The 21,066-nt window shown below is 41.0% G+C and overlaps 1 protein-coding gene and 1 pseudogene across 4 annotated transcripts in view; one reads left to right on the top strand and one right to left on the bottom strand.

The window, feature by feature from the left end:
- The window catches only part of Canx (calnexin), a 35,029-nt gene that overhangs the window by 11,054 nt on the left and 2,909 nt on the right, over window positions 1-21,066 (top strand). For all 4 annotated transcript variants that reach the window (XM_087194636.1, XM_087194637.1, XM_087194635.1 and 1 more), the window contains exons 3-14: window positions 782-855; window positions 1,332-1,390; window positions 2,365-2,506; window positions 2,931-3,012; window positions 4,150-4,342; window positions 7,418-7,607; window positions 14,948-15,061; window positions 15,372-15,528; window positions 17,758-17,973; window positions 18,979-19,098; window positions 19,895-20,018; window positions 20,179-20,258. In XM_087194636.1, the coding sequence (XP_087050762.1) occupies window positions 782-855; window positions 1,332-1,390; window positions 2,365-2,506; window positions 2,931-3,012; window positions 4,150-4,342; window positions 7,418-7,607; window positions 14,948-15,061; window positions 15,372-15,528; window positions 17,758-17,973; window positions 18,979-19,098; window positions 19,895-20,018; window positions 20,179-20,258 (1,551 nt within the window). The remainder of the gene's footprint in view (window positions 1-781; window positions 856-1,331; window positions 1,391-2,364; window positions 2,507-2,930; window positions 3,013-4,149; window positions 4,343-7,417; window positions 7,608-14,947; window positions 15,062-15,371; window positions 15,529-17,757; window positions 17,974-18,978; window positions 19,099-19,894; window positions 20,019-20,178; window positions 20,259-21,066) is intronic.
- LOC147823037 (acidic leucine-rich nuclear phosphoprotein 32 family member D-like) lies at window positions 10,550-11,340 on the bottom strand (annotated as a pseudogene).

Here is a 21,066-nt window from a genome sequence, read left to right on the forward strand (position 1 = left end):
TTTAAAATTTTATTTATTTATTGGAGAACCCAGGACTTTCACACTGAGTTGTATCCCTAGCCCTTCTAAAAAAATTTTTTGAGAGTTTTCTGGGCTGGGCTTGAACTTGCAGTCCTCCTTTCTCAGGCTCTTGAGTGCTCGAATTACAGGTGTGCTCGCCACGTCCAGCTCTCTTTTTACCTCTTGAAGTTATGAAGATACACGGTTAGTGGGGTAGCTCAGTGGTAGAATATTTGCCTGGCATACACAAGGCCCTGGGTTCAATCCCCCAACATGGAATGAAATAAAGACTGATGAAGTGATGAAGATAATTCGGGATCCTTTTCATTTAAAAAATAATTTTTTTTTTGATACCGGGGATCGAACTCAGGTCCTTGTGCTTGCGAGGCAGGCGGTGGAACCTCTGAGCTACATCCCCAGCCCCCATTTTTAAAAATTTTTAGTGTTTTGTTTTGAGACTGTCTCACTAAGTAGTGCAGGTTGGCCTTGATCTCACTATGTAGCCCAGTCTGGCCTCAAACTCATAGTGAGAGCCTCCTGACTCAGCCTCCCCAGTGCTGGGATTACAAACATGTGCTACAGTGCCTGGCATTTGGATCCTTTTCAGTGGAAAAGCAAAGTTTACCAAAATACCCAAGTGATCCTCCTAGGTAGGCTTGCTATATATTGAATTCAAGGACCTGCTGTGAAAATGTGACAATTAAAATCAAGCCAAGAAAATAAATTCTAAGACAGGAATGTTGCTAAAAATATTGTTAATTCATTTTTATGTTTAACACAGGTTACCTACAAAGCTCCAGTTCCAACAGGAGAAGTTTATTTTGCTGATTCCTTTGACAGAGGATCTTTGTCAGGGTAAGTGCTTTCTTTTGTAGGGAGAAAAATCGTAAGAGGCAAACATCATGTAAATAAGGTGGAACAGCAGACCCCTTTTGGATAGCATGTTATCAGGTGAAATGTCTAGCTCTTCTTTCTCCAGTGTTCGTATCCATTCAGGAAAATAGTCTTTTGGAACCTGTAACTTATTGTGTCTATTCCTTTCCTTTTCCCTTTTTACCCTCAATTTTGTTGTTTTGGAAACCTTTTTCTTTCAAGTCCTTAAAAAAAACGTAGAATTATCTTATGGGGTTGGTATTTTTTTCTTCTAGGTTTGTGAGTTAAATACAATGTAATATCACTACCTGTGTGACAGATATAAAAGTTGAAAGAAGAGTGGCAGACTAGGCTAAGAAACCAGGCTGTATCCTGCTTTTTTCTAAGCATTTGTACTGTTTCTTTTCATAGTTCAACTGTCATTTAAATCTTAATTTTGAGTCTTGTCCTGATTATAGGTGGATTTTATCCAAAGCCAAGAAGGATGACACGGATGATGAAATTGCCAAATATGATGGTGAGAATCCCATGTGGTCCAGATATAACAGCACAGCGAGGGGCATGTTTTCTCCGTGTTATCACTTAGGACTGCTTCAGCTGGGGGTGGTTTGCATGCCTGTAATCTCAGCACTTGGGAGGCTGAGACAAGAGCATCACAAATTGAACCCAACCTGAGCAATTTAGCAGTTTAGCAATTAGTAGTTTATCTCAAAAAGAAAAAAGAAAAGGTTGAGCGTGGTGGTGCACAGCTGTAGTCCCAGCACTTGGAAGGCTGCGGCAGGAGGACTGCCCCAACTTCCCAGCCAACCTGGCTTACATAGTGAGGTCAAGGCCAGCCTGAGCTACATAGCAAGACTCTATCTCAAAAAACAAAACAAAAGAAAAAAGATTAAATGAAAAGGGTTGGGGATGTAGCTCAGTGTGAAGCCCTAGGTTTAATCCTCAGTACCCGGAAAAAAAACCCCAAACCCCACTTTATTTAAAAGGAGGCATAGTTTAAGATTTTTCCCTTGGGAATTGTGCCATCTTTGTGTTGGCTTTAATGTGATAGGGCTCAACCTATTTAATCACCTTGTGCCTCATTTTAAAAATGGAAAGTTTTGAGCCCAGGCATGGTGTCATGTGCCTGTAATCTTAGCACTCAGGAGGCTGAGGCAGGAGGATCACTACAAGTTCAAGGCCAGCCTGGGCTACATGGTGAGTTCAAAGTGAGCCTGAACTCTGCATAATGAGACCTTGTCTCAAAATACAAAAACAAGGAAATGGAAGGTCTTTTAACTGGGAATGGTATAAAAGATACAATGTATTTTTAAAATATTGTATCCTATTTTTCAAATATACACATTTAATACTAATAACTGAACTTTCATAGGTAAATGAAATATGTTAAAAATTCATTAGGATGGTGTACTTTGAGTTTAGTTTTTACCATTTAAAAGACCTGCAGAGATGCTATGAAGGAATGGAGAGCTCTGTTGTGTTGTCTTGTAGGAAAGTGGGAGGTAGATGAGATGAAGGAAACAAAACTTCCAGGAGATAAAGGACTGGTGTTGATGTCCCGGGCCAAGCACCACGCCATCTCTGCTAAACTGAACAAGCCCTTTGGATTTGATACCAGGCCTCTCATTGTTCAGTAAGTGAAATGCTTAATTGATAAAAGCTATTTTGAAGTGGTAATCTTAGAAATTTTTATTTTATTGAAAGAAAATAAATACCATTACTCTATTTGAAAAGTTTATCACATTATATAAATTATAATAGGGTTATTTAAGTGAATTCAAGCATTTTGAAGCATTTTTTTCCTGCTCATTAGAATATTTGAAACAACTGGTCATTCATCTTCCTGATAGTAAATGAATGTCTGGATTTTGCAAAAATTTATTTAATTAATTTTACTTAGCTTTGTGGGATTGATTAACCATCTAGAAGCAGTAGAAGGTGGAATCATTCTTAAAGTATATGACCTGTGATAAAACATGGCCAGGATCGGGGAAAACATTGCAAGATTTGTTCTTCTAAAATACCATAGGGTTTTCTGCTTGTCTTTCTGGAATTAGGTACGAGGTTAATTTCCAAAACGGGATAGAATGTGGCGGTGCATATGTGAAACTGCTCTCCAAAACACCAGAACTCAACTTGGTGGGTACTTTTTTGTTGTTGTTGTTGTTGTTTAATGTAGCTGACCATTCATAAATTTTTTTTTAAAGAATCTTAAAAAGGATAGAAAAATTGTAAGATCTATGAAAATAAAGGTCAACTCCTCTGCTGCTGAAACCTTTTGGAGGGTTAGCAATATTGCTTCTGATACTAAGTTGCTTTTTATTTGAAATATTACTTTTAAAGCTGTTACTATATTTTTATCTTGTCTGTTATTTTTGTTCTGTGTAATTTATGGTTTTAAATTTATGAAAGAGGCAGTAAGTAAGCTGGGTATAGTAGTGCATCCCTATATAGTCCCAGAACTTTGGGAGGCTGAGGGAGGAGGAATCCTACGTTCCAGCCTTGGGCAACTTAGTGACTTAGCAAGACTGTCTCAAAAAATAAAAAGGACTGGGAATGTGGTTCAGTGCAAAGGCCCTAGGTTCAATCCTTCGTACTGGGAGGGGAGGGGGAAGCAGTTAAGTACATACATTACTTTTTATTTTTTTGGTTCCAGGGATCAAACTCAGGACCTTGCACTTGCGAGGCAGTTAGAGGCACCACTGAGCTAAATACCCAGCCCTGTATTACTTTGTTTTATTGTTTTTTGGTACCAGGGATCAAACTTGGGACCTTGTGCTTGCACGGCAGGTGGCGGTACCACTGAGCTAAATCCTCGGCCCCTGTATTACTTTGTTTTTAAAAAAGCATGCAAATGTATTTATTTATTTTGGGGGGGGTTTACTGGGGATCAAACTCAGGACCTTTTGCTTGCCAGGTAGGGGGTGGCACCAGCTAAATCCCCTGCCCAAGCATGCAAATGTATTATAAGTTTTCTGATAATGGCCGGGGATTTAGCTCGGTGGTTTCGCCACCTGCTGTGCAAGCACAGGGACCCGAGATGATCCCCCCCCCCCCCCCCCGCTGGTACCAAAAAAAAAGAAAAGATTTTTTCTGATGATTACTAGTTACTCCTTTTTAGTGGTATCTAAAACCTTACAACACAATCAGCTTTGCCTTTAATTGTGGCTAATTTATTTAGAGCTTTAGAAGAGGAAGTATCATATACTTTTGAAAGGTTGCTTTTGAATATGTTGACTAGTGCCACTGAAATGTAATCCGTCTTTGTTTTTGAAGGATCAATTTCACGACAAGACCCCCTATACGATTATGTTTGGTCCAGATAAATGTGGAGAGGACTATAAATTACACTTCATTTTCCGCCATAAAAACCCCAAGACAGGTGTATATGAAGAAAAGCATGCCAAGAGGCCGGATGCAGATCTGAAGACCTATTTTACTGATAAGAAGACCCATCTTTACACATTAAGTAAGAAAAACCAGTTGTTGGGGGTTTTAAAGCGCTACACATTTATTATTTAATATACAGATTACATATCTGGATGGAACTGAAGTCTGCAAGCAAGAAGAGATTTTTTTTTTTTTTGGTACCGGGGATCGAACTTGGGTCCTTGCACTGGCACAACAGGGGGTGAAACCACTGAACTAAATCCCTGGCCCAAGAAGAGATTTTTGCCAGTATGGTGTGGTGTGGTGTGGTGCATCCTCCTAGCTAAACAGGAGGATCAAGAGATGGAGACCAGCCTGAGGCTGAGGCAAGAGTTTGAAGCCAGCCTGGGCTACCTAGTGAGTTCAAGGCCAGCCTGAACTACATAGTGAGATCCTATTTCCAAAAAATAACAACAAAAAAAGAGTAGGAGACTGGCCTGGGCAATTCAGTGAGACCCTGACTCAAAGTAAATTTTTAAAAATGGGCTGGGGAATGTAGCTTGGTGGTAGGATGGATACATGCAGAGTGCAGTGCTTAGCATGCCTGAGGCCCTGGGTCCAAGCCCTAGTACTACAAAAATGAGTCTTGACTTAACTGCCTTGGTGGTGGAATGAGCTCACTTGGCAGCATGGAAAAGTGCTTCTGTTCAGTAGGTTGGCTTAGAGCAAGCTTTTGGAGGGGAGGGCTGTCTCAGTGGCAGAGCACTTGCCCTGTATGCAGGAAGCCCTGGATTCCATCCTCAATGCCATGAAAAACTCTTTAAGTCCCATTAATAATTCCTTCACCAATCTCCCTCATATTCTGCCTTTATTTAGTCTCCTGCTGGGAAAATGTTAAATAATGGAACATAGAGTAGAAACATACATGTAGATTCTCAAAATTATGTTTTAGCTCAACTCTTTTTGGATGCTTCAATACCTGGACAGTTAAGACTAATCATCTGGACACAGGGATCATTTTTTTGTTTTCTTTGTTTTTTGTTTTGTTTTTGAGACAGTCTTCACTAGGTATCCCTGACTGGCCTTGAACTCACAGCAGTGCTCCTGCTTTAGCTTCCCAAATGCTGGGATTACAGGCATGTGCCTCCACACCCAGCATTTTTTTGTTTTGGACCGGGGATTGAACTTGGGTCCTTGCGCTTGCGAAGCAGGCGGTGAAACCACTGAGCTAAATCCCTGGCCCAGCATTCTTTTTTTTAATGAAACTTTTTCTGTGGCTTTGAGATTGTATGCCTCTTTTAAGACTATAATAGGGTCAGGGATTTAGCTCAGTGGTTTCGCTGCCTGCTGAGCAAGCACAAGGACCCAAGTTCGATCCCTGTTACCAATAAAAAAAAGACTATGATAGCCTTTTTTTTTTGTTATTACCAAAGCAATACTTATTGAAGGCATAGAAATTCAGGCGATGGAAATACACAGAAAGACATAATATTGTCTTAAATAGCAACGTGTGTTTCTTAGTAAGTATAAACAAAGACAACATTGTATAAAAAGTTAAATGTATAACTTGCTTTCTTCTGTGTGTATGTGAGCGTGAGTGTGGGTGTGGGTGCTGGGTGCTGGGTTTGAACCCAGGACCACCCTATAATTGAGCTACATCCTCAGCTCAGCCTTTTTTCTATCTGGGACATGTTCATGCTCAGTTGATCAGGCTGACCTGGACCTTGCAATCCTCCTTCCTCAGCCTCAGTGGCTTAGATGATAGGCACATGTCACATACCTGGCTTTAACTTGCTTTTTTGTTTGTTTTTTGACACAGGAGCTCACTATAAGGTTCAGACTGGCTTTGAACTCACTGTATACTCCAAGCTGGCCTTGAATTCACAGTGATCCTCCTGCCTCACCCTCCTGACTGCTGGCTTTAACTTCCTTTTTTGTTTGTTTGTTTCCTTTTGGTACTGGGGATCAAATTCGGGACCTTGCTCTTGGAAGGCAGGCGGTGGAACCACTGAGCTAAATCCCTGGCCCAGGACAGTATATATTTCATTATTGTTGATACGCAGCCCTGGGGAGGCTGAAGCAGGATGATTGAAAGGTCCACCCAGGCTACATAGTGAGTCTGGCCAACCTGGACTGTACTGTATATGTAGTGAGACCCTGTCGCAAATCACAAAAACAACGTAACAGAAATAACTTAACTGGTGACTGGTTTGTACCAACTCATGCCAGACCAATGAAGTGTTTTGGTGTTAAAAACTATCATTCGTTACGATTCTTATAAACCTGAGGAAATGCCGTTTACATTTTGCAGAGTTTTGCTGAGCTGAGTTGAGCATGATGGTACATGCCTGTACAGATCTTCCTCATTTGATGACTGAGATAGTCCCATGACCAGGTTGTTAAATGCATTGGTTGCTAAGGGAAGAATTGTGTGTAGTGTATACATTACAATATTCAGAACAAAGAAATGGTCAGAGGAAACTCCAGCTTGAAGAGTTTGCTTTTAACTCTTACATGCAGTACTGTAACATATAACAGAACATAAAACTACAGTACTGTGCAGCACCATCAGCAAAAATAGTCCCATATAAACAAGGTGTTATGTACCAAAAAAAAAAAAGATATTGAGGCTCTAAAAACAAGATGTACAGGGCCAGGGATTTGGCTCAGGGGTTCCGGTGCCTGCCTCGCAAGTGCAAGGTCCCGAGTTCGATCCCTGGTACCAAAAAAATAAAAATAAAAACAAGATGTATAGAACTGTACAAAAAAAAAGACAGGTTGTAAGTTCGAACAGTCGTTAACCATGTGGGTTGTTAAATGAGTATCTAATCCCAGACTTGGTAGATTTAGAGAAAAGGATTGCAAGTTGAGGCCAGCTTAGAGTGCATAGTGAGACCCTGCCTAAAACTACCCCTGAGGGGTGGGGATATTTAGCTCAGTGGTTCCAGTGCCTGCCTTGCAAGCTCAAGGTCCCAAGTTCAATCCCCGGTACAAAAAAAAAGACAACAAGAATCATGCATTGTGGGTCATATTCTGACCCAGTGCCTGATATGATTTCTTCACGCTTCTGTGCTGTTGCTTTCCACTAGAGGTCACAATCTTTCATTTTTTGGCGATTGGAAGTTGGGACTGAGTGGTTAATTAAATGTTTTATTTATATTCATCTTTTTTACAGTCTTGAATCCAGATAATAGTTTTGAAATATTAGTTGACCAATCCGTTGTGAACAGTGGGAATTTGCTAAATGACATGACACCTCCTGTAAATCCTTCACGAGAAATTGAGGACCCAGAAGACCGGAAGCCTGAGGATTGGGATGAACGACCTAAAATACCAGATCCAGATGCTGTCAGGCCAGATGATTGGTGAGCCTTGGCAACTCATCTTTGAGGATAGCAGAACATTTTGTGTTTCCCACATGGCTTGGACAAGCAAATGTTGAGGGCCTGTGATCTGACCACTCAAATATTTTTTGGTATAGTCTGTTCTTCAGGAGAAGATACAGATTATTCTAGGTGAAAAGGAGCCACAGTGATAACCTAGATTGTCTCACTCTTTTATAAACCATGAGATGGTGAAGTTGATGATAGTCTCCTTGTGGTTGGTTTGTGGCAGAACCTCTTAGCCTAGCCATTCCAGTGCATGTGTGCGTTTGATCTTGCGTTCATTCTTGTGTTCGTTCTTGCTTGCTTGCTTTCTCGCCCTTCCTTCCTTCCTTCCCCTTCTTTCCCTTCTTTCCTTTCTTTCATATTTTTTGGTACCAGGGATCGAACTTGGGACTTTGCACTTGCAAGGCTGAGCTACATCCCTGGCTCACTTTATTTATTTATTTAATTTAATTTATTTATTTTGGTACGGGGATTGAACTTGGGTCCTTGCGCTTGTGAGGCGGTGGAACCACTGAGCTAAATCCCCGGCCCCACTTCTTTATTTTTAATTTTTGTTCTTTGGTTCTTTGGAGATTGAACCTATAGCCTTGTGCATGCTAAGCATATGCTCTGCTACTGAGCTGTGCCCTTAGTCTCACCAGTGCGTTGAATCCTTTCAAGCTAAAGTCCTTAAATGTTAAAGTTTAATTTGAAAAGCACTCTTTTTCCTCTTTAAATAATACTGGAAGATCTCTGCTTTGTATTGGATAGTGAATACAAAGCCCAAAGGATGTGGTGTATACACACCTCCAGTGCAGTTGTGAGATAGGTAAATAAAATCAGCATGTAGTGTGGTAGGTGGTCTGTGAGAAAAGATGCTGCTAGGTGACCAGAGCACCAGATATGCCAAACTTGGCCAGTTTCTTGGAGCAGGGCAAAGTAAATTGAGACCCGGATACAGGGTGGGAAGATGGAAAAAGGCATTCTTCATTGAAGAGGAACATCATTTGTAGAAGTAGAGGAACAAGAATGAACTGAACATGTGAGAGAAATTAAGTATTACAGTATTTCAGGGCCGGGGATATAGCTCAGTGGCACCATGTCTGCCTCACAAGTGCAAGGTCCTGAGTTCGATCCCTGGTACCAAAAAAAAAAAAAGTATTACAGTATTTCCTTTGGTTGTGGGGTGGAAATCAGAGAATGATGTGTTCATTCTCTTTTGTATGGCCATGTTTGACTCCAGTACAGGGGCTTCCAGAAATGTCAGGAAGTGAACAAAAAGAATACTCATCTCCCCTTTTTGTGAAAGTATCCTCCTATGGTTAGCAATTAAATTTTATCCCATTCACCCCCTCAAGCTCCCTTCCCTTCTTGTGTACAAAAACTTTGTTTTCATTTCAGTTAATCTTACTTATTCCTCTTTGAAAGTTATCATATATGGTGCCCCCCCCCCGGGGGGGATTGAATTTGGGACCTTGTGCTTTCGAGGCAGGCGCCGGAACCACTGAGCTAAATCCCCAGCCCTCATATATGTTCTTGAACTTTTATGATGCACTAGTGAAAATACTGTTTACTTGCATATATGATGAACAGTAGATTTGGACTCAGCTTTGTTCATTATTATTATTTTTTTCCCCCTTAAATTCTTTTATTGGTACATTTTAGGTATACAATACATTTACATTTCTCATTGGGAACTTGTACCTTTACATGATGTATCTTGGTAGCCTTATTCGTTATTGTATCCCCCAACTAGCTGGTTTTTTGTTTTTTGTGTTTTGTTTTGGTTTCGGGGATTGAACTCGGGACCTTGTGCTTGTGAGGCAGGTGGCTGCACCACCGAGCTAAACCCCCGGCCCCTTAACTAGCTGTTTTGTTTTGGGAATTGGGGTGGTGAGTACTTGAAAAGGGTCAAGTCAGAGCTGAGCATGGTTGTACATACCTAAAATCCCAGCACTAGAGAAGCTGAGTCAGGAGATTGCCTCAGTTCCAGGCCAGCCTGGGCAACATAGTGAGAATCTGTCCAAAAATGAGAGCAAATCCTGGTGTGGTGATGCTCACCTATAATCCCAGCAGTGAGGAGAGTGAAGCGGGAGGATTGCCCTGAGTTTGAGGCCAGCCTGGGCTACACAGTGAGTTCAGGGCTACTGGACTACATAGCAAGACTCTGTCTCAAAAAGAAACAAAATGGCAACAATAACAACAAAAGGAAAACAGGGGAGTGTTAAACAGATTTTTGAGGTTTTCCCATTAAAACTAGCCTGGTTGTAAAACAAGTGCTCTGGGCTAGGCATCATGCTCAGCGGTAGAGTGTAGGATTCCTCCTGCACTTTTTTTGTAGCACCAAAAAGCACAAACAGATAAGCTGCCCCAAGATAGAAGGGTCTTTGGTTAGCAACTAAAGTGGTGCTGTGTTACAGCTATTACACAAAACTGAAATTGTTATATATATATATTATATATAACATGACTTATATATATACTTTATATATATGTATACTTTATATATATTTTATCTACAAAGCTTTGTATGGAAAGTTAAAATGCTGTTACAGTCTCAGTGTTGTCACTGGTGGCCACACTACTCACACCTGTTGACTCACTACTCACACCTGTTGACTCACTACTCACACCTGCCCTTGCCACACCGAGAATCTTGCACAGAAATGCGAAGAGCTAACTACACTTGCAGTTTTGTTGGGGCAGAGTCCTCAGGCTTGGTGGTGCATTACCAAGAGGGACTAAATGGAAGAAGGTGGAATGCCACAGTAACTGTTCTTTGGCTCTCTGTGTGAGTGGAAACCCTGGGGTTTGTATTACAGGTGCCTTTTTTGGTTTTTGTTTCATTTTTTTTAAACAGCTACCAAATCCATGAGCAGTCCAGCCAATACTGAACAGTTCTCTTTTTGGAGGTTATTTGGGGTCTTATAATCATCTCCTTAAACATTTGTTTCTCTTTTCTTGTTTATATCTTTTCTGCTTTTTTCTTCCTCTTTGTCTTCCTCCTCATCAATTTCTCTATTGTGTCCAAATTCTTCTTCCTCGACTTCATTTTCTTCCCCTTCTACATCTCCATGTTCATCAGACTCTGGAGCTTCATTGTCCTCCTCTTCCTCATTTTCTCCATCTTCCTCCTGTTCATCTATGCCATCCACCTCTGTGGGGCTTCCCGGCCCTCTCTGTCATGGCTGTCCAGGTAGCTTAGTCTCTCGATAGTCATTCAGGTTGGTGACTTCCCAGTTAAATAGGTCCAGGCTTTTCAGTCTGCTTTTTTCAAAGATTCCGAGGTGCTAATATCTTTCAGTTTATTTCCACTTCAGTTTATATGTGTGAGATTTGGAAGTTTTTCTCCTAACATGTCCAAACCGTGGAAGATTCTACAGCCATTGAGTTCAAGCTTTTTAAATTTAGGTAGCTCGGAGAGATTTGAGACTAAAATCAAGCAAGTATTTATTAAGCTGAGGAACTCTTTAAGTTCACACATTCAGCTGTTAAGCCCTTAGTTTTTCTATCATTTGGTTTGCAATTATCCAAGAAAATTCTTTGGTTCTTCAGCTCTCCAGTGGATCCTAGCCTTCATGTGCACGTTCCCCTCATCTCCTCTCTTCATACTTCACTTTCTGAGACAGGGTTCAGCGGGGTCTCGTGTAGCAAGGGCAGTGGGAAACCAGTGAGCAGAGTCCCAGAGCAGGAGTGGGGAGAGACCTCGGAGGGGAAACATGAAGTACATGTTCTTGTTGATGGGCTTCTGTGACTATCTTTTAGACACACATTGGTGTTTAATGTATTCACAGTGTTCCGTAGTCATCAGCACTGTCCACTTTCAGGGTATTTGTATTATCCCGAACACTATACCCATTAAGGAGTCACTCCCTGTATGGTAGTGTCCCTTGCCCCAGCACCTAGCACCTGGGATCTGCTCTGAACTCTGGATTTGCTGTCTGGACAGCTCCTGTTAACAGAATTAGTGCAATCCGTGGCCATTTGCATCTGCTTCTTTCAGTCAGCACAGCTTTCATGGTTCATCTATGTTAAAGCCTGTGTAAGCACTGCATTTCTTTTTGTATTTGAGTAATACTTCATTGTGTAAATAATACCACATTATATTTATTCTTTCCTTAGTTGGTGGACATTTGGGTTGTCTTTTTTGGCTGTGGTTATGAGTCACGCTCCTGTGAACATTGGTATTCTGGTTTTTGCCCAGAGGTATATTTTCATTCTTGGTGTTATATACCTGCAAGTGGGATTGCTGGGTCATATGGTAATTTTAATTTGATGAACTGGCACTTTTCTTTTTCCTTTTTTCTTTTTTTTTTTTGGCACTGGGGATTGAACTCAGGACCTTGTGCTTTTGAGGCAGGCGGTGAAACTGCCACTCTTCTAAAGCAGCTACACCATTTATTTTCTCACCAGCAATGAAAAAGGGTTCCAGCTTCTCTACCCTCCTCACCGACACTTGTTTTTTATTCTTTTTAAATCCATGTTTGCAGTAAATAATGTTTACCTTCCTTGTGTGGAGTTAGTACATGTACATAACACACTTTAATTCCTTTTTCATTCCTCTTTCTTTCTCCTTTTCCCTCCCTCCATCTCTTGATCCCTTTCCCATTTGAGAAAGATCTGTCTCCTTCCTGTTACCTTTTATTTTGCTCTTTATTTATAATCTGGGTTTCTCATATAAGAGAAACTATGTGAGTTAAAGTTGTGTGTCTGATATTTCATTTAACATTATGGTCTTAAGGTGCATCCATTTTCCTGTAAGTCACTTAAGTTTCTTGTCTTTATGGCAGAGTAGTACTCCATTGTGTGTAAAGACCACATTTTCTGGATCCATTCATTTGTTGATAGATATATGGGCTGCTTCCAAGATTTAGCTATTATAAATTGTGCTGCTATAAATACAGGTGTGCATGTGTGGCTGTAATATGATGTTTTTAACTCTTTCAGAAGATGTCTAGAAGGGGAATAGCTGGGTCAAATGGAATTTCTAGTTTCATGTATTCATTTGTACTTCTGTGAAGTGTCTGTTTCTCTTGCCCTTGGTTGTTTTTTGTTGTTGTTTTTTTTTTGTATCACGGATCGAACTCAGGACCTTGTGCTTGTGAGGCAGGCATGGTACCACTGAGCTAAGTCCCTGGCCCCACTTACCCCTTTTTTTACTCAGTCTTTTAATCTGGAGAGTCTTGATTTTCTTTTTAGTTCTTTATATGTATTAGTTATCTGTCTGAGAAATAACTGGCAATTTTTTTTCCTCATTTTGTAGGTTGTCTTTTCAGTCTGTTGGTTGTTTCTTTTGCTGTGCAGAAGCTTTTTAATTTGGTGTCCTGTTTGTTGATTTTTGCACAAGAGCTGTTTTCTGGGTGACCAGAGTTCTGTTCACTTGTTCTTAGCCAAAAGGCAGAGAAGCTTGAGGTTCTGTTCAGAAAGTCCTTGGCTACACTTATGACCTCAAGAGGTTTATTTATTTCATCTTCCAGCAGGTTGTTTCTTCTTTACCATTTAGGTTTTTAGGGCTGGGGATGTAGCTCAGTGGCTCTGCACCTGCTTACAAGCACAAGGTCCTGAGTTCGATCCCTGATACCACACACAAAAAATTAATAAATTGAAGAAACATTTAGTTCTTTGATCCATTTTGATTTTAGTTTAGTACATGATAAGAGATATGGGTCTAGACTCAATCTTCTACATGCAGACAGCCAGTTTTCCCACACATTTTTTTTTTTTTTTTTGGTACCAGGGATCAAACTCAGGTCCTCGTGGTTGCAAGGCAGGCGGCAGAACCACTGAGCTAAATCCCTGGCCTACACACATTTTATTAATTAAGGAGGTTGTCTGCCCTCCAGTGTATGTTTTTAGCCTCTTTTTCAAAGATCAAATTGTTTTTTTGGTTTTTTTTTTCCCCCCAGTACCGGGAATCAGACTCAGGATCTTCTGCTTGCCAGGCAGGTGTGGTGCCACTGAGCTAAATCCTAGGCCCTTAAGATCAGATTGTTGAATGTGCTTGTTTCTGCATTTTCTTTTGTTTCATTGATCCACATGTCTTTTTTTGTGCCTGTACCATGCTGTTTTTATCAATGTAGCTTTGTAATATAATTTCAAGTCTGGGGTTGTGATGCCTCCTGCTTTGCTCTAGTTACCCAGGAATGCTTTTGCTATGCTGGGTCTCTCTCTTTCTTTTCTTTTTCTTTTTTTTTTTGGTACTGGGGCTCAAACTCGGGACCTTGTGCTTCTGAGCCAGGTGCTGGAACCACTGAGCTAAATCCTGGGCCCCTAACATCTTTTTATATGGCTATTGGCTATGTGTGTAGCTTATGTATTTGGTGAAATGTGTACTCAAATCGTTTTTTTTTTTTTTATGGAACTGGGGATAGAACTCAGGACTTTCCGCTTGCCAGGCAGGCACTGGTGCCACTGAGCTAAACCTCCGGCCCTGTACTCAAATATTTTGCTGATTCCAGCAGCCCCTTACTGGGGATTGAGGTCTGGGTACTGAACTATATTGCTAGCCCTTTTGGCTTTCTGTTGTTGTTTTGTGTTTTTTTATTTTATTAAAAACGTTTTTTTATGGTATTGGTTATTGAACTTGGGACCTTGTGCATGTGAGGCAGACGGGTGGAACCACTGAGTTAAATCCCTGGCTGTTTTGTATTTTTTTAAATTTTAAGGTAAGGTCTTGCCAAATTGCCAGGGCTGGCCTTTTGGGGGTGGGGTGGAGGGGGATGTGTGTGTGGGGGGTGTGATGAGACAGGCTCTCACTATTCAGTTCAGGCTGGCCTTGAACTCATTATGTAGCCAGGCTGTTTCCCTCTGCTTCAGCCTCTCAAATGCTGGAATTATAAACCATGCCTGGTGCTTGGCGTGGCCTTGAACTTGGGATCTTCTCAGCCTCCTGAGCAGCTGTGGTTACAGATGTGTGCCATCATGCCTGGCTTACAGATTTTATTTTTTGAGTTATCTTTTAATTATTGAGCTGTACTTCTTTTTTTTATTTTTTTTTTTTGGTACCAGGGATTGAACTTGGGACCTTGCGCTTTTGAGGCAGGCAGCAGAACCACTGAGCTAAATCCCCAGCCCAAGGTGTTCTTCTATATTGTGGATACTGGGCCCTTAATACATGATTCACAAGTACTTTTTTTTTTGGTACCGGGGATCAAACTCAGGTCCTTGTGCTTGCGTAGAAGGTAGCTAAACCACTGAGCTAACTCTCCGGCCCCACAAATACTTTTGAAGAGGAATTGTTTTAAATGTCGAGAGTAAGATCTAAGCTGCTACAATGGGACTATACTGTGACTCTCCGGTCAGTGTCAACATAACTGGCATTTTCTTTTGTGTTTAAGGGATGAGGATGCTCCTGCTAAGATTCCAGATGAAGAGGCCACAAAGCCTGAAGGCTGGTTAGATGATGAGACTGAGTATGTACCTGATCCAGATGCAGAGAAGCCAGAAGACTGGTAAGCGGCTTGGTGTTCACTTTTTAAATTACCTGGTTTTTTATTAAAATAAAAATTAATACTTAAATACAACCAAGTGCCCAAACTTAAAGGGAGAGCTCTATAAATTTAATTGCATTTCATCATCAGATTTTTACAGTGCATCTGTTGTTAGGACAAGTTATTTTTACTGGAATTGAGAAGCAAGAAGATGGTGTTCTACAAGACTTTGTGAAAGCATTTCAGCAGAAATTTGATAGTCCTGGGCTGGGTACATGTTCACAGTGCTGCAGCCCGAACCTATTTGTAACTTGTTGTGTGTTCCCTGCAGGGATGAGGACATGGATGGAGAATGGGAGGCCCCTCAGATTGCCAACCCTAAATGTGAGTCAGCCCCTGGCTGTGGGGTTTGGCAGCGACCTATGATTGACAACCCCAATTATAAGGGCAAATGGAAGCCTCCCATGATTGACAACCCTAACTACCAGGTTTGTGCCTCTTGGTGGTTGAGTTGCTTTTCTTAATTTGTTTGTATTTAGACAGAAGTTTTGTCTGCAGTGAGGCTGCCAGGTTGATCACTATATTCAGGCTATTAAACTAAGTAGGAAGTAGGGTGAGCATGGTGGTATGTGGCTGTGATCCCAGCAAGCACTCTGGAAACCTGAGGCACGAAGATCTGCCTGGGCAGTTTAGTGACTTAGTGAGAGAGAGAGAGATTTTATTTTTTTTTGCTGGACATGGTGGCTCTCGCCTGTTAATCCCAGCACTTGGTGGCTCAGTTCGAGGCCAACTTGAACTAAGTAGTAAGACTGTCTCAAAAAGACAAAAAAAAAAAGCTAGAGATACAGCTCAGTGTGAAGGCCCCTGCTTCAATCCTCAGTACTAAAAAAAAAAAAAAAAAAAAAAAAGAGTATGAGCTTAGTGGGTTAAGAGGTACAAAGATAGCCATCAGTGCAGGCCTGTCATCCCAGCTACTTGGGAGGTCAAGACAGAATTGTAAGTTTGAAGCCAGCCTGGGCAACTTAGTGAGATGCTGTCTCAAAATAAAACTTAAAGGGCTGGGGTTGTAGCTCAGTGGTAGAATATTCACCTAGCATGTGCAAGGCACTGGATTTAACCCCCAGTACTATTCAACAAAAGTGTTGTGCCAGGGCCGGGGATTTAGCTCAGTGGTTCCACTGCCTGCCTTCCAAGCACAAGGTCCCAAGTTCAATCCGTCGTACCAAAAAAAAAAAAAGTGTTGTGACAAACCTAGAAACTGGAGAGACAAGCTTTCATAATTCCTTTGTGACTTATGTTTAAAGACGGAAAATGAAGACATGAGGAAAAAAGTTAAAAAGAAAAGAAAATTGGGGAACTTGTCATTTGGATACCTACTGTTAAGTGGTGCAGGGGTCCTTCCGCCACAGGATCCATATCAAGATTGGCGATCTCTGAGACATGACACATAGAGGACTGTGATAGGAGTTGACTCCTTCAACTCGGGGTCTACTCATTTCTAGGCCTTGATACCTTCACCAGTGAAATGGCTAAGACTCGTGAGCTGATACAAATACACATAATGACCTTAGGAAGCTCCAGATTACTGTGAAAATCCTTGTCTGTATTCTGTTTCCAACCTAGCAAAACTATGATCACTCATTTCTACTCTGTCAAAATTTAAAATGAATGGTGTAAGTCTTTCCATATGCGTATATTTTTGTGTTGTAAAATGTATTTTTTAAATTGTGTTCTCAGACAAGATAAAATAAAAATTGCACTTAAACACTTAGGACTCTGAGGCAAGAGTGTGAGTTTGAGGCCAGCCTGGGCTACATAATTAAGAAACAAAGCAGGCTAGGCTTGGTGCCACATGCCCATAATCCCAGTAGGGGAAGGCTGAGGCAGGAGGATCGCTGTGAGTTTGAGAGCACCCTAGGCTACACAGTGAGTTCAGGGCCAGCCTGAACTACGTAGTGAGACCCTGCCTGGTTCAAAAATAAAGAAAAATACAGGAGCCAGGGATTTAGCTCAGTGGTCCTGCCGCCTGCCTTGCAAGGGCAAGGTCTGGAGTTTGATCCCCGTAACAGAAAAAAAAAGAAAAGAAAAGAAAAAGAAAAAGAAAAATTGCACTTAAAAATATTGCCATCTAGCTCTTCTGTTGGTGTCCATTTAGGTGCATTGCCACTTTTGCCTTTAGAGTCAGTGCAGCAGTCAGTAATCATCCACGTACCTTCTGGGTACATGTAGTATTTTTCAAGGTAGTTATGTAGCCGTGAATTGCTGGTTGAAGATCATATGTGTCTTGTTTAAATCACCACTGAGAAAGTCTGTACTGACGTATGCTCCCACTGCCAGTGGCCATTGAGAAGAGTGGGAACTCGTGGAATGAGTTGGGTAGAATGAAGGTGTAAGTTTGGAACAAGGTCACAGATATTAAAAATTGAAAGTAATTGGAGTCCAGAAATCTAGGAGACAAAGTATGTTTGAAAAAAAATAGTGCCGGTATGGTGGCGCATGCCTGTGATCCTAGCACTTAGGAGGCTGAGGCAGGAGAATTGCCACAAGTTTAAGACTAGCCTGGACCACACGACAAGACCCTGTTTCAAACAACTTTAAAAAAAAAGTATTATTGACAAAGTCAGTATTCATCTACATTGATTATGCAGAATCAATCTTACAGTTGGTTTTTGTTGATCATTATCTGAAATAATTATTTGGAACTTTTTTTTTTTAAGGGAATCTGGAAACCCAGGAAAATACCAAATCCAGATTTCTTTGAAGACCTGGAACCTTTCAAGATGAGTCCATTTAGTGCTGTTGGTTTGGAGCTGTGGTCCATGACTTCTGACATTTTTTTTGACAACTTTATCATTAGTAGTGAACGAAGAGTAGTTGATGATTGGGCCAATGATGGATGGGGCCTAAAGAAAGCTGCCGATGGAGCTGCAGAGGTACTTGCTTGTGTCTTGTGTGTCCTTATGTCTGTTATAGGCAACTCATTGTTTTGTGAAAAGCCATCTTTTAGGGGTTTTTTTTCCCTGTATTTGGAAATATTGTCATAAAAAGTGTAACAGTATGCCTGCTAAAGAAAAAATACTGGATTTTTGGTGACGATTTCATTAATGTAGTGACTTAAGATTTCTATTTGTATATAGCAGGTGTTTTGTTTTAAATGTATGTGTCACTTTGCCATTTGGAGTTTCTTTGGTACCAGGGATTGAACTCGGGACCTTGCACTTGGCAGGTGGCGGGGACACTGAGCTAAATCCCTGGCTAAAGTTTGTTATAATGAACTTTTCTTTGGTAAATGTTTTAATGCACTTTTAAGATGTTGAATCTTCGTTTACTCCACGTAGGGAATTTTCAAACATTCATGTGACTGAGCTGAAGGCCAGGGAGACAGATGAAGGCATTCTTGTTGGACATGGTGTTCCATACTTAGGGAGCTTGTGAGGCAGGAGGACCAGGAGTGTGAGGCCAGCCTTTCTGCATAGCAAGACCCTGTCTCAAGGGAAATCCAGCTTTTCAAAGGCTGGGATTATAGCTTTGCATGGAGCACATGCCTAACATGTGCAAGGCCCTAGGTCAGTGATGGTGAACCTGTAGAGCTTCCAGTGACACAAACAGCCCACTGCTGCATGTGTCCCAAATGTTTGCCACCACTGCCTAGGTTCTGTCTCACCACCAAAATTCTACATACCTGGTTCCTGAGGTTAAGGGAGTCTTTTGCAGGTGATTAAGAAGCCAGCTTTTTTACTTACGAAAATAAAGTCCTGGGATGATAAAGAGAACAGGAAAATGATAATTTTCTTTTTACACTGTATGAACATTTTGGCCTGAACTCTGAAAAGGGGGAGCCTATGTAGTGCCATGCCATGACCAAACAGTGGAACAAGTAGTACATTCTATTTGGGTCAGAAGCCAGAACTTTCCATCATTGCTGCCTTGTTTTTCAGCCAGGCGTAGTGGGGCAGATGCTCGAGGCGGCTGAGGAGCGCCCATGGCTCTGGGTGGTCTACCTTTTGACTGTAGCTTTGCCTGTGTTCCTTGTAATCCTCTTCTGCTGTTCTGGAAAGGTAGGAATGCTTATTTGGAATCACATTTAGAAAGAACTCTTATGTTGTTAAAAATAACTAAGATACTTTGCCTGAGGTTTTCTTTGTAGCAGCTCGGTAATGACTGGACCACACTTTGAGTTGACTGTGAAACCTTATTCACTACTCCTCAGTGGTCATTCATTGTGCCCAAGTGGGAGTAGGACTTACAGGTCCCCAGTTGCCAGTATTATCTAGTCTACGCTATTACTTTTCTTAGTATTTGGTGCAGCTTTTCTTCAAGAAAAAAGAAGAACTTAGCTGGGCACAAACCAACTGTTGCTCCTGGCATTGTTTCAGTTTTTAATATTTATAGTTTATTTGATCTTTGATTTTTTTCATCCATTGCTCCCCAACTGCCCACCTTCTCAAAGCAGTACATATGTGGGGTTTCTTATGAGTTTTTCATGTTTAGCTCTGTTGCATGCTCTCTGTTTCTATAACAGGATTATGCTTCACCTTGGATTCATAACACTTCGTAATTGGAACCAAAGTTCCTTTTCCAGCCTTATCCCCATCTGTACCTCAGTCTGCCTGACAAGCTAGCCCTGTACTTTCCTGCCTGACCTCTTGTTCTTACCATTTCTTCTACCTTGAGCCACACACTTTCTCACTTAAAAGAAAGCTCTTCAGGTAGAAACTGTATCTTTCTCATGTTTATATATCTATTCCTATGTATATCCCAGTATAGAATTTTCTGTAGGCATTCAGTAATTGTATAGTAACATAATACAAGAAAATGTGAATAAAGTTGTTGGACTCCGGGGGAATATTTCAGAAACAGTCCAGTGCTATGGAGTACAAGAAGACTGATGCTCCTCAACCAGATGTGAAGGAGGAGGAAGAGAAGGAGGAAGAAAAGGATAAGGGCGATGAGGAGGAGGAAGGTGAAGAAAAGCTTGGTAAGTAGTCTCTCCAAAGTCTTGAAACGAAGAGATGAGACATAGTCCTAGCAAAGGAGATAGACAAGTCCTAGCAAAAAATTGCAGATGTTAATTGTCTTAATTAGCAAAATAACATGTGAGGTTTTGCTTAGTTTAACTTTTTAAACTTTCATTTTAGAAGAAAAACAAAAAAGTGATGCTGAAGAAGATGGTGGCACTGTTAGTCAAGAGGAGGAAGACAGAAAACCTAAAGCAGAGGTAAAATAAAGGGGGTAACATCTTTTGTATTTTAAACAACTAAGCTGAAGGTACATTTAAGAAAGGGAAAATTTTCATAAGTAACTTACAATGGCTGTGGCAGTAAAAAATTCATTAGAGACAATTTTGTTAAAGTGGATTCTTGGTATAGGTCAAGATTTTATTTAATAATTTTTAAACTACATCTGAATCTCAAGTATTTTCCTGTGCTGAGAACGGTCTTGTAGAATAAGAAGGTTGTGGAGGGAAACAATGTTTTCTAAGGTGGGAACTTCTAAGTTTTGTAACCATTCTGTCTCTTCTTTCTTTCTTGGTGGTTCCTCAAAAAGTACTTCTTGCATGATCACTGTATATTTGATGAATGCCTGCTATGTGCCACACATTGTTAGTGAACCAAAGGGGAACTTAAAGTGTTGTACAGGGAAACAGAAAATAAGTAGACATTGGAAATAGGTCACATAGTATATTGAATAAGCTATCAAGAATTAAGACAGGAAATAGTGGAAGTGCTAGAGGTGGCACGGGTTACAGTGCTAAATAATTCATTAAGGTGAGCTTGGTGGTTCATGTTGGTAATCCCAGCACTCTGGGAGGCTGAGGAAGGAAGATTGGAAGTTCAGGCCCAGCTTGGGTAACTTAGCGAGATTCTGTCTCAAAAAATAGAAGGGGCTGCAGATGAGAAGGGCCTCATAGGCCACTGCATAGACAGCTTTTTCTTTCAGTGATATTGGTACCCACTCTGGGCTTTTGAGAACAGGCATGACAGGTTCTGTTTGTTGTGGCTGCTGTGTTTTCTCTTAGACTAAGG

This window comes from Heterocephalus glaber, unplaced genomic scaffold (genome assembly GCF_053883595.1).
Source record: "Heterocephalus glaber isolate CG9 unplaced genomic scaffold, H.glaber_assembly_v1.0 deba00001606, whole genome shotgun sequence".
Lineage (NCBI taxonomy): Eukaryota > Metazoa > Chordata > Mammalia > Rodentia > Bathyergidae > Heterocephalus > Heterocephalus glaber.